Source organism: Hemitrygon akajei, chromosome 10 (genome assembly GCF_048418815.1).
Source record: "Hemitrygon akajei chromosome 10, sHemAka1.3, whole genome shotgun sequence".
Lineage (NCBI taxonomy): Eukaryota > Metazoa > Chordata > Chondrichthyes > Myliobatiformes > Dasyatidae > Hemitrygon > Hemitrygon akajei.
This window is the reverse complement of record NC_133133.1, coordinates 137,349,349-137,363,698: the sequence shown is the minus strand read 5'-3', so window position 1 is coordinate 137,363,698 and position 14,350 is coordinate 137,349,349. Positions and strand designations below refer to the sequence as shown.

The 14,350-nt window shown below is 39.3% G+C and overlaps 1 protein-coding gene across 2 annotated transcripts in view; it reads right to left on the bottom strand.

The window, feature by feature from the left end:
• Positions 1–14,350, bottom strand: part of LOC140734714 (zinc finger protein 800-like) — a 147,389-nt gene that overhangs the window by 36,293 nt on the left and 96,746 nt on the right. For both annotated transcript variants that reach the window (XM_073059082.1, XM_073059081.1), the window contains 3 exons: positions 13,768–13,879; positions 12,701–12,796; positions 10,872–11,015 (listed from right to left, as the gene is read on the bottom strand). In XM_073059082.1, coding sequence (XP_072915183.1) covers positions 10,872–11,015; positions 12,701–12,796; positions 13,768–13,879 — 352 coding nt within the window. The remainder of the gene's footprint in view (positions 1–10,871; positions 11,016–12,700; positions 12,797–13,767; positions 13,880–14,350) is intronic.

The window sequence follows — 14,350 nt, the reverse complement described above, 5'->3', positions numbered from 1 at the left end:
TCAGCACATAGGAGGGAGATTGAGAATCTGGTTGAGTGCTGCCACAGCAACCCCTTACTCAATATCAGCAAGAGAAGCTGATTATTGACCAGGACGAGGAAACCAGAGGTCCATGAGCCAGTCCTCATCAGGGGATTAGAGGTGAAGAAAGTCAGCAACTTAAAATTCCTCGATGTTACCATTTCAGAGGACCATTACTGGGCCCAGAACTTAAGTGGAATTAAAATGAAAGCATGGTAACACCTCTACTTCCTTTGAGGTTTGCGAAGATTCAGAATTATATCTAGAACTTTGACAGACTTCTATAGATGTGTGATGGGGGAGTATATTGACCAGCTATGTCACAGCCCGGTATGGAAACACCAATGCCCTTGAACGGAAAATCTTTCAAAGTAGTGGTGTGGCACAGTCCATCATGGGTAAAGCCCTCCCTCCATTAAGCACATCTACACAGAGCACTGTCGCAGGAAAGCAGCATCCACCATCAGGGACCCCCACCAGCCAGGCCATGCTCTTTTCTCGCTGCTGCTATCAAGGCAGTCACACAGGAGTCACACCAGCAGGTTCAGGAACAGATAATACCCCTCATCCATTAGGCTCTTAAACCCAAGGGGAATACTTCATTGAATTTCACTTACCACATCACTGAAACTATTCCCACAGCATAAGGACTCACCTTCAAGGACTCTTCATCTCATGTTCTCAATATTTATTTATATTATTATTACGTCTTCCTTTTTGTATTTGCAGAGTTTATTGGCTTTTGCACACTGGTTGTACGCTCAGTTGATGAGATTTGAACCGAAAGTTGACAGGATGTATACACAACCAAAAAAAAGGAAGGTTTGTTTTGGCAATAAAGCAACAATTCTGTTTATGTCCAGTGATCCTTAATATTAGGTGAACTTAAAACACAAACAACTAACAAATGTCCAGCTTTTAAAAACTCAAAAGATGCATATCCATTCATTGCAGACTGACACTTCCATTGTATCCTGGATAATGGACTACCTGACTGGCAGAACACAGTTTGTGCAGCTTCAGAGCTGTGCATCAGACAATGCTACATGCAGCACTGGCGGCCCACAGTGGACAGTATTGGCTCCCTTCCTGTTTACCCTGTATACTTTGGATTTTAGATACAACACTGAGTCATGTCATCTGCAGAAACTCTCTGGTGAGTCAGCAAGAGTTGGGTGTATAATGGGAGGACAGGAGGATGAATACAGGGCCCTGGTGGAGGACATTGCCAAATGGTGCAAGCTGAATCATCTGCAGCACAACATCAGTAAGACAAAGGTGATGATAATGGACTTTAGGAAGACTAAGCCTGCACTGCTCCCTGTTACTACTGAGGACATGGATGTGGTGAGGACCTACAAGTACCTGGGGGTGCACCTGGATGACGGATTTGAGTGGAGCACCAACACAGAGGCAGTGTACAAGAAGGGTCAGAGTCGCCTCTACTTCCTGAGGAGACTGCAATCCTTTGGAGTATGCAGGCCACTGCTTCACACGTTCTACCAGTCTGTTGTTGCCAGTACAGTCTTCAATGTGCTGGTGTGCTGCGACAATGGCATCAACACAGGTGATGCCAACAGGCTCAATAAATTGATTAGAAAGGCTGGCTCTGTTATAGGAGCCAAACTGGACACAATGGAGGGTGTGGTAGAACAAAGGACTCTACAGAAAATCCCTGCAAATCTAGACTGTTTTTCACCCTCTGCATGCCACCTTGGCTGAACAGGGGGGCATTTTTAGTAAAAGACAACTGCACTGCTCCAAAGAGAGCTCTATGAGGTCATACTTACCCTCTGCCATTAGGTTCTATGAAGAGTCAACCTATAGCTGGGGAAGTGATGACCCCCTCCTGTTAGACTGTTGTCATCTCTGTTTAGCTCTGTTTACCACACCCTGCTATCGCGGACACCCTGTGCAATACTACCATCACTTCTTATCTGGATGGTGTGAATGTGGACCCGTTACTGTATGATATTACAGTAATTCTTGCACTACCATCTTATCAGTGTGAACTTGGAAATCTTGTTAATCTTACAATCTTTGACTTGTAGATCCTGTGCATCTTATTTTAAAGGTAACTTTTTTATTCTTTCTTACTCCTCTTCTAATATTTGTATATCTGTGCAGTTGTAATGCTCTGTTCCTTTGGGATCAATAAAGTATCTAACTATTGATTCATCATGGGTATTGTATTTGGGTATGCCCATAAGAAAATGAATCTCAGATTTGTATATGGTGACTTAGATGGATTTTGATACATTTTCTTTCAAGTTTGGGCTTGATAGAATGCTTGGTTAAATAAAATGATACCACACAATATAATGGCTGTAGCACACATGACTAATTAGTGCCATTTCATTAGCATTCTGTACTGCACGAGAATGGTTCCAGGCCAGTTTCAGTCACTATTAGACCTAGAAAGCGTACATTCATGATCTGCAATCAGATCAGTTGTAATACTAACAATTATAACAAAACTTGAGGGGAAATATCTAATTTAACTCAGCCTGTGAATGCTTCAACACAAGTTCCCTGGACAATTACTTTGTGAAACAAAAATTGCATCTGGTAAAGACGTGCAGACCCACTTGAATGAAACGCAAGTGTTCAAACCTGAATCTTCAGCAAATTGCCACATGATCAGTTCCACTGGGGCAAGATCAAAACCTCTGAAGAAAGCACAAGCAAATCATGCATGTAATAAATCAAAAAGCTAAGTGTAGACACACTGTTATTAGAAAGTAATATGCTGCTCATTGTAAAGACAGCCACTTTGCCCGGAAAAACAGCTTTTTAATTTATATATATATATAAAAATTGCAATACCTATTAAACTAACTCACTTATTATAAGCACCAACTAGAATTAATCATGGGCTTCACATTTCCTAGTATTGGATTTCCATGGGGATGTTCACAATATTCTGTGTGTCACAACTTTGCAATAGTAGAAGCATTTTATCCCACTTTCTTCAGGAAATGAGCCAAGTAAATCCCAGCTTGAATTTTCAGCAAACTGCCACATGATCAGAATTACCAGGGGATGGGTCAAATCCGTCCAGTCCCCTTGGTCTGAAGATCATATCCCCAAGATAAATGAAGGGATGTAAGGGAAATACTGACTGAAATTTGGCTACTAAATGAACACTTCATATTATGTGGACCAGAGGACTGCGAAAGATTTTGGGAAGACTAAATGCAGAAGGATTAAAGCAACACGTTCTCAGGGTAGCAAGGCTCCGAGTGTCATTGGTTTCAACTTCACCATGTATAGCGAAGAATGTAGCACAAAAGATGGGAACAGTATGGCTGGTTCAGTCTTCTCTGTCATTCACAACTGATCCAAACTCAGCCCCAGCTCCATTTCCAAGCCTGTTCCCTGGAACCCTCGATTTCCCTCTGGACCAAAACTCTCAACAACTCGGCTCAACATGACATTTGCAGGTTTCAAGTTGATGGGAACCCTTCAAAAATCTGGAAAAGTTTAGAAGGGATATCCTCAGAGATGTTCCAAGTCACAAGGAAGAACGCTATTAAGTCCAGAAGCCCATTTATTTGCCTTGTACCTTTCCTCCAGTTATACTAATGATAGTGAGTTCCCAGCTGCCTCCCCTTTTCCCATGATTTTCCAGTATCTCTAGCACACTTTGTGTCTTCCAGCGTGAAGATAATTAAGAAAAACTGTCTGTTCAAAGTCTCTGCCATTTCTTTTTCTCATCATTATAAAATCCCAATGTCGCAATATGAGAAACTACACTGTTAGTTATCTGGAAGATCTCTTACTGTCAGTTATTCTCATATCTTAGCCATTTACTCTCATGTTGATTGCTGCCCTCTTTACTCAACCTTTGCTGGCATCTAAACTTTTGTTTTCCCTTTTCCAACACTGGCCTTCACAAAATTATTTGCAGTTTCTCTCCCCAATCTGATGCCATCTTAACTTATCTTGGTTAGCTACACATTGGTACTTCTTCTCATAAAGCCTATTTGCTTTGTCAATTAGAAAAAGCTTTCAATATATATATATATATAAGCAAAAATTCTTAAGATCCAATCAGATCCTGCTGACAGTAATTACCAGGCAATCAATTCCAGCCACTTAATTAGCTGTAGCAGAGGTTGTTTTCTATTGATCAGCACTAGAAGAGGAAGCTCAAGGTTAAAATTAGATTCAGTGCAAAACTCAACTTCTAAATCCCCTAGTCATGTACTTCCATGATTATTCCTTGTACAATCAGAATTGTGCAGAACTGTATTCCATGTGTTGCCTCTTGCATTTATACAAACTTTACATTCAACGCTGCATAGAGAAGGTTCTCCACAGAATTCAACTCTACTACTTTAGAATCATGTAACATTACATTGCAAGCAATTCCTTGGAGGTGTTGTGAATGTTCAGAACTAAAAAAAAGATAGTTAAGGATTAGTTCTGTCATTGGTACAGAAAAACTTAGTGAAATGCAAATCAAATCAGCAAGGATTCTACTGAGCAGCACACAAGGGTCACTGCATTTTCAGCGCCAGCATAGTGTGTCCACAACTTATTAAACCTAACTGTACATCTTTGGAATGCAGGAATATGAGAATAAATGCTAACTTCTCTGCTACTGTACTGCCCTGTTAATTATATCTTTCATGTACGTGCTCGCCTTCTTTCTACCTTTCTCTCACACACACACACAAACACTAACATCAGAGATGGATCATGTCTCAGTGCATGGCAAAGAGGCCTGGATCATGTTGGCTGCTGAACTCTTTCAGAAGTTCTGCGAGGACAGCAAGTAGTTGATGGGACAGCAGACACTGCAGCTGTAAGCAATTGGACCCCCTCAATTCCTGCAACCAAGGAAAGGCTTCTCTGTCCAGCATACTTCTTTGGACATATCAGATAGGCTGATCAGATAACCATTCAACCCTCCACGTGCCCCCGTTGTTTCAATAGATCCACAACCATCAAGCTATTTAGGTTTTGTTTACACCAGGCTGGATTGAAACAGGATTCAGAGAGAACAATAACTGTTCATGATGCAATTTATAAGTTTATCAGGCCAAATAGAAATTGCTGACTTTCTTTGTGTTTAAGAGTATTCTGCAACTCTTAACACCAACACCCATAAATGGAAAGTGAAGGCAGAAAGTAGCAGATATGGCCCAGTTTATCACCGGTAAGGCCATCCCCACCATTGCGCTTATCTCCATGGACTGTTGTTACAGGAAAGCAGCACCCATCATCAAGGGCCCCCACCAACCAGCCCATACTCTCCTCTCGCTGCAGCCATCAGGAAGGTGGTACAGGAGCCTCAGGACTTGCATTACCCCTCAACTATCAGGCTCCTGAACAAGTGGGGACAACTTCACTGACCCCATCAATAAACTGTTCCCACTTACTTTCACAGACTCTTCATCTCATGTTCTCAATATTTATTGCTTATTTACTTATTATTATAATTTCCTTTTTCTCTTTTCTATTTGCACAGTTGGCTGTCTTTTGCACTTTGGCTGCTTGTCCGTCCTGTTGCGTGCGGTCATTCATTGATTCTATTACGTGCCTTGGATTTATTGTGTATGCCCATGTTACATTTTGTAACTCTAAAACATAAAAACTAATGGAAAGAAAAAGAAGAGAGACTGGAATGTGAGTCTAACTTTGTTCTTACTTTAAGTGACATGCACACATATCACATGGTGGCATAATGACATATGCCATTCAATACTTAGTGCATAGAACCATAATGAATTGTTTAAACAAAGGCGGCTTAATAAAACAATATACAGTACTTACAATATTATTCAAATATTACTGAAATATTACATACACTACACTCCTCCCTGCTTGGCTATAAACTCTAACTCAATACATAATACAATGTGCTATATTTATACAACTACAATACAGACATCCACAACATAGCAAATTCTAAATTCTTTCATTCAGCCTAAAGATTTAATTGTTTTGGACGCTTCTTTACTCTTGTGAAATAATGTCTTTCCTGAGCAGGTGGGTCACTCTGTTTGACAGGTGAGACTTCCGGCTGTGAAACAACCTCAGGTTCTGAGGCCTCCTCCACGGTGGTTGGAGGAGATGACTCAGACTGCAGGAAATGTTTCCGACAGCCCTGGACACTTTCTTCGCCTTTTCTCAGCATTTGTAACCTTTGACTCGTAAATCTTGTACATCTTATTTTTAAGGTAACCTTTTTTTAAATTCTTTCTTACTTCTCTTCTAATATTTATATATCTGTGCACTTGTAATGCTACCGTGACACTGTACTTTCCTTTGAGATCAATAAAGTAGCTATCTATAAATCTATTTCTCTTTGGATCTACTTCAGTCTGTGCTTCTCTCCGGGTCCCGGCTTCTTTTTCTTTTTATCCCGCTCCAGATCCCCTCCTCGGCTGCACTGCTTCCTTGTCCTTGATTCTCTCATGGTCCCAATCCAGCTCATGCTCTCGCTCCTACTGTTTTTCATGTCTTTCTCTTTCTCACATTCCTCTTTCTTCGTCTTTCTTGCAAGTATCCCTGAATTTGCTAATTTCTCAAGAAATTAGGTATTGTTTACCCTCTTCCATTTCCATAGCGTTTATAGAATCCTCCTCTTTTTCTTTTTTCTAGTTTGTGCATCTTGATCTAAGGAAGGTGTATTTAGTTCACTGCAGTATTCTCCTAATAATCTTTCTATTGCTCCCTTTAAGATCTGATCTCTCCTCTTGGATTTCTCATCCACAACATCAACTGAAGAATCCTCTTTTTTTTTAAAAAAATCTCCATTGACTCCTTTCTTTTTGGCCTTCTATTCGTCCGGCTGGGATTTGGTCTTTGCATCTGCTTTTACAAGGAACTTTTCATCTCCCATTTGAAGTTCATGCAGTAACTTTAATGCACACGGAGTAGATACTGGTTTTTTTATAATGCTTGCATCATTCTTGAAGCTGCTTGAACTCTCTTCCAACTTAAAACCAAGCTACATCTCACAAATAACTGCCTGATTAATGTACCTGAAGCTCTGTCAGATACGTTGCCTACAAAAACTGGTAGTCATAACTGCTTTTACCACTTTTACAATTCCTCTGAGCAACATAGTCATTCGTTGGTTGAAAATGCTTCCCAACCAGAGGCACAAAGGTTGGCACCAACACCTGTTTGCCCTCTATTGGACAAACTCAACAGAGAGAGTTGTGGTATCATCCAGTAACTTCTTTTAACTCATTTCAGTTGACTCTATTACAGGGGCTGTGGCATGCAAATGTTGGATGGATCTCCAGTCAACCTGTAGTTATCTCAGCCAGTCATGGTGCCATAATGCTGGTCCTTATTTTTACCACCTACAAGCTCAACGTGGATTGTCAGCTGTTGGACCAGTGTTTGGATGTCATTCCCACAGGAGTTCTCTTTTCAAGTACAAGTTCTTAGTTGGATATCTGCAGGCTTCAGTTCAGTATTTTTGAAATGCCATTCAAACTCATTTTGTGCAATAACTGAAACAGCTGACCCAGTGTCCAATTCCATTTTAATTAATTTGCTGTTCGCTTCTGATGCAAGTCATATTGTTTGCCTATCGTTAGATTCGTGCTGTAAATTTCAAGGCTACACAGTACTGTGTCACGCTCATTGTTATCAAATTTTTCCATCAACAGCATGCAGATGACAGCTCTTTCTGAAAATCCATCTTGAATTATTATCTTTTTCTCTTCCCTGTACAGTCCATTTAGTTTTGTCTGCCCAACATGCTCTTTGTATGCATCCTACTTTGTTGCAACTTCTACAGGTTTTGCCTTTAAATCTGCATTGATCTGGAGTATGTCAGCCCCTGCCACAACAGTGGCACAATTTGTTTGGCCAGACAAGTTTCTGTTTAAATGATGCAATTTTGTTCACGCTCACTTTCATTCCTGACTGTAACTTAATTGTGTCTCTGTATGCAGATTCCATTGACACAGCTATCTCAGCTGCTCTTTTAAATGCAAGTTGTGCTTCAGGTAGGAGCCATTTTTGAATGTTTTCTTGTAAGATTCCACAAACTAAACAATCGCTCAGTGTTTCATTAAGCCTATTACAGAACTGACAATGCTCAGACAACCTCTTCAATATGTATGATGAAATGGACTCACCTTCCTTTTGATTCCACTTATGAAACCCAAAGCATTCAGCAACAACAATAATTTCAGTTCTAAATGTTCCAGCATTACTCTCATGATAAGGCAAACCTCATTTCGGCTGGTTTGGTTGGAGCAGTTAAACTTCGAAGCAATCTCTGTGCTTTTCCACCCAGAGCACTAAGCAAAACTGGTACTTATTTCTCATTGGCTATTCCATTTGCTTTAAAATACTGCTCAATTTGTTCCATATACAATATCCAGTTATCTGGCCTGTAATCAAATGTGTCAATCTTTCTGCTGGTAGCCAGTCATTTCTGCACTTTTAAATTATTATCACCCAATTTTCACTGTTTATGAACCCAGGAATTCTTCCATTTCCAGCTTTTTAAAAAAAACTTGATTGCTTTCCTTTACAAAGAAAACGTGCTGCTCTGAAGAAAACAAACGTGCCACACCTTTTTAAAAATCTCAACCATTTCTCACTGCACTTTTTTAAAAACTCTGTCTCACTGTGCTTCAATAGGTAGGCAGTCATCTCAGGTTTGATTTTAAGTACCTCATCGCCACTATTATGTTTTGTAACTCCAAAACATAAATACTAATTGAAAGGAAAACAAAACTAGGAATGAGAGTCTAACTTTGTTTTTACTTTAAGCGAAGCGCGCACGGGTCAGGTGCTGGAGTGATGACACATGCCATTCTTGTATTTCGTACATATAATCCAACAACAAAGTTTAAACAACAAAGAATGCTTCATCAAACAATATATTTACAATATTACTCAAACATTACTGAAATATTGAACACACAAAGCACTCAAGAAAATGCATCTCCGGATTGTATATGGTGACATATATGTAGTTTGATAATAAATTTACTTTGAACGTGAAAAAAATTGGAAGCAAGGAAGGAGAGAGAGAGAGAAAAGACAGGAAAATTGTTGAATCATGCAATATGCATGTTCAATTCTCCAAAATTTTTCAGAATAAAATTAAGACAGAAAGATGCTTGGATTTATTGTCAGTGTGGCTGTAGAGTTAATACAAATTATTAATTAGAATATGCACAAATTATTTTTTTTTACCATTAGCCTGTGCATTTCTAATGTAGAAGTCAAAAAGTAAGACTGGCTCCAAAACTTAAATCTGTGCTATAATTTTTCTTTCAATTCAAAGCAATGGAGCCCTCTCTGGAGATGAATGAATCAACTCTATCTAAATTTAACCGTCCATTGGGTACCACACAAAGGTGCATAGATTACATATCACTTAATATTCATGACACAACTATCTTTGACAGAGATCATCGAACTGTTGGCCCACTAACCAAGGAGTCTAAGCCTACCCTGTAAGGATGTGAACACAGTACCAGGAAAGTATGCAAGGATTACTCTTGCATTTGAACCTTATATTGTTCATCAGCATTGTCAATTGGGCATCCTTTGTCCCCACTCAACCTTCATCATCATGATGGAGCAGGATCAGCGAGGGGTTCTGTACCAAGGTTTCTTCAACAAAATTTTCTTGAGAAGTCAGTGAGCTGGTGACATAAAACCTGCAATCTTCAATTTTATGACAGCATGATCTATTGATATGTCATGATTCCAACTGAACAGCGGCAAGCATCCAAGTTTTAGCACTCCAATTCCCTGGAGTGTCGTTAGCTGCCGCTGTTCCATTTAAGACTCAGACTGCCAATTATTGCCTGTCACATTCCTTCATGGAAAGTCTGTACTTAAAGGTTGTGTGGTGAGCACTCTGTGCTCAATCATAAGAGTTCCATTTCTAGTACTAGAGTTTATGATTTCACTTGTTCTGTTTATTTTGACTCTGAGTTAATTATAGACCTGAGTCCGCAACTGGGTTCACCACCATCCATAGCTCTCTCGTTACAGAAGTTATTTTCATATTTTTAAATATTTCAAACCTTTCGTCTGCCAATTTTATTTTCAATATACTGTAATGTTAGTTTAGATTCCAATTTTATTCATGTATCCACCTGCATGAAAAGTTACAAATATGAGTAAACTTATCCACTGCACTTGGAACTTATTGCTTAACTGATTATGTTACAGTATCAAGTGTTTGCACATGAAGAGACATTTCAATTTATGTGCATAAAGGCACAGGGAGAAAGAGCCATTGACCTGAAAAGTTGACCCTTTCTTCCTGGATGCTGCCTGACTTAACTGTATGGTTCAAATATTATCTGTTTCTGAGAGGGTAAAAGTACTTGGCCAGAATACATCAAAATATGTTTACGTAAAATTGAAACCATTAGCATAATCTTAAATTGAACTGGTTCAAATACGATACTTCCTATAGTTCAATCCTACCAATAGATTAATGTCAATGCAGATGCAGTCACAGAGCATAGATCAGAGATGCACCAATGGCATCTTTCTCTTCAGTTATCAGATATTTAGTATGGATTTCAAAAGGATAGTAAATCAGATCACTAACACTAAAACCTGCTTCATGTCACAAGGAAATCATTATCCAATCAGCTCCCATTTTTAGAGCATCAGATATAATAACATTTTGCAACTTAAATTCCTACAAAATATAATTTCCATCAAAATAGATACCAACGCTGGCATTTGAAATAAAACCAGAAATTTGAAACACAAAGAGCAAGTTTGTTTTCTCCAGGGCCACCACAGCAATATGGGGAGCTATCAAATTTGAGAATCCAGTATTAAAAATCCATGAATGTTGATCCCTTCAAAAAAAATAAATTGTTCCATTAACTTACGGTCATTCATCTTCTGACTTTGGAAGCAGTAGAATTCTTTATGTGTAATCAGATTGGGCAAACCCCTAAACAGACTTCGACATAACTTGCATTCAAAGATAGTGTCCACTTCTTTCAGTAGAATGTGTTTCAATTGTGCAGTTCCTGTAGGCATAAAACATCTGTATTCAATATCAAAGATGTCCTTAAACATCAATATTTAATAAATATTATTTCCAATGCTTCTTACAAAGACCAAAACGCATTTAGTTATAATTACAGATTTGTAGTAACAGACACAAAGTGAACATATATGGGGAAAATATTAAAAATGCAAGACCCAGCTGTTCATCATTGTGCACCAAAATAATTACAGATTTTTAAAACAGCCGGCCACATTATCAAGTGAATATACCGAGATTAGTACAGCAAGGTCTGTGATAGAAGTGGAACCAGGCATTCCATGAGTGATAGAGGGAGATGTTAAATTTATTTCCGTTCAGGGCCCTGACATTAGTTTAGATTCTAGACAGTTCCATAGGTGAGCGCCAGCAAATCAATGTCCTTGGTCCTGTTTCTAGGGAGCAGACAGAAATCAATAAATCTGTTGTTCCACATCTCTCAAAAGTATTTGTTCTGGAGGACAGGTACTGCAGAATTAACAGTTGTATCTCAGTAAGTTGTGTTTAGCAACATCTACCAGCATTGGAAGCAGTCCAACAGAGATTTATTAGGCTAATTCTTGAGATGAAAGGGTTGTCCTGTCAAAAAGGGCAAAAGAAATTATATTATCCTTAAGTTATTCTTATGCAGTTTAGCATAATGAAGGTGGATCTTATTGAAACACGCAAGATCCTGAGACGACAGGACAAGCAGAGGTCAAGATGTTTCCTCTAGTGGGGGAATCTTGAATGAGAGGACATAATCACAAGAAAACAACACAGTAATTTTAAACTGTGGAGTGACTTTTCACAAAGCATTACAAATCTCTGGAGTTCCCTGCTCCTGGCTGGATCACAGAAAGAGGAAGTCGATAACTTTTTGTAAGGTTGCGAGGAAATTGGCATAGGAGACGAGGCCTGGGTAGATCAGCCATTGTCATACTAGGGTGCCGAATGGCCTACTCATGTTCCTGTTTTCTTTTTTAATATTCCACAGTGTCAAACTAATCAGCTGTCTATAATCACAAAGAAATTAAGGTTCACTTTTGCTTTCATATATCACCGATTTTCTTTGCCAACATATCATACCACCCATTTCCTTCTCAATTTTACTCACTGCCTTTTCATAATCTAATCTGGCCTTACACTGCCCCAAGTGGCCAAACACTGACATAGACATGTAATGGAAGGCCAACGTGTAAGAGAATATTACACAGCCACTGAAAACAAAATATGAAAGCATCACCAGTATCTCATTGGCAAGATATAAAATTATATTCATGCAACTGCTGTTCCCACAAACAACTTCTGCAAATAAAAGGCAATCCAAGGAATTAAGATGAAACATGTACTCCAAAGAGAGAGGAAGATTCAACAATTTAATTTTGGGCATTACATTATCATGAAATCTCAATGTTATGCAGTAGCGGTAAATTATGTTAATAGAATCCAATTGATGCAGTAATTAAAAAGAGCAAAGTTATTTCATTTGCATTGTTCTCACTCACTGCAAAGCAATAAATCCTTTGCCTCGCTTCACCTACTCTTCAATTAACATCTTTAAGAAAAATTATACCTATAATGATCTGTTGCAGACATTATTTACCAATATAGAGAGTAACACTTTTTACCCTGCAGTTTCATTAGGTTTTGAAGGCAGCCATCTGTCAGTTGCCTATTACACCTCACCTGTTCGGAAGCACTCAATGATCTGCTGAATCCCTGATTTTGACGTTGAAAGCTGTTGTTGTAACAAAGGAGGGTCACCTAATTCCTGTGCATAAGCTAGAAAGTGAGTAAACAAAAAAATCTTTATATATAAAGAGTTATAGTCCATCATACTTGATATAGATTCAAATAACTATCATAGTCTGGGTTAAAAATTAAATCACATTGTAGCTTATACCAGCAATAAACCTACTAAGATTTTTTTTTTAAAGCTGCTGATCCCACAAAGGTTGTACAGATAATTTCCTCTTTCCATTAAGCAGGCAGAGGAATTTTCTCAAGCCCAGCAAAGCCCTCGTATATCTACTATTGCATGAGATTATTGTTTTAACAATTAAATAAACTGATGTCAAGCACAGATAATGAAACCACTGTAATGCTTAGATTTCCCAAGGTCCTGCACACCACATTAGATACCACGGCGCTTCATAATGCAGTCCTACACTAACATGGAGATGGAGCTATTTTCAGGCTGGACTGCTCACTTAAGGCCATAAAATCTTAATGCAGCGAGAGGGAAATGAAAGCAGTTCCTTTAATGATGTTGCAGACTGGCAGACATTTGCAAATTCTTGCCACCACCCCCCCCCCCCCCCAATGTCAGGAGAACAGAGAACAAGAGGGGCTTGTTTACATGTGCACATTTAGCAACTGTCAATAAATTATATGGATGCTTACTAGATTTCTCTCTTTAATAATTAACAAAATATTTCCCTGCAAACAAAGGATAACACTCTCTTTGGGCACTGTGGTGGATTTGAGGCCAATTATTGCTTTCTTGGAGTGAAAGGAATCACATAATAAGATGAAACATTTTGAATGGCTGCCTTTCGCTAAAGTGCTGTTTCTGAATATTATTCCTGACTGTTCCGGCACCTCCCTGGCGGGTATGCAAGGGATGGAAGGAAGCGCCTCATCAACGCTCATGTGTTGTTGCAATGCCCCTCCCACCAGACTCTCACAAAGGACAACCTCCCCTGATTGCTAATGTAACCATGGAACTCACTGGCAAAGACAGTTGAAAGTACCTGGTCCACAGCAGCCATAGTGATGGATGTCTGTCTGGCAATATTTGTCCTTCAGTGTCTTTTGAACCCGAAACCTATTTTCTTCAATGTCTGATTCATTCTGATTATTGCACTAGAATGAACAAAAGGGAAGGCGAATGGTATGAATGACAAAATTATTTACCATGTCCAGACATTCAAACACTTCTACAGAATCACTCATTTCTCATCTCTCTCAAAGATTTTATTTTAATAATTAACACATTCCAGCAGAATCCAAGAGGCAAGCAAGTCAAAGCAGCAACGGTGTGAATCTTGGGACTGGTTTCACACGGGTGCTTTCAGCTCCCCGAGCTGTATCAAATGAGCAGCTCCTGCATTGTAGCATCTTCCTTCCAGCTCTTCTTAAACTGTACTCTGTAACGGGGTGACACTGCTACCCTCGCAGAACAGCGGTCTATTTCCCCCGGAAACGTCGGGCAGAAGTTCAGAGAGAGTTACTCAACCAAGATCGCCGAGGTGCATTGACTCTGAGGAGGAACTGCTCTGTGAAGCCTCAATTCTACTTGGCAGTGAAGTACAACCCTCTGGAGACGCTGCAATC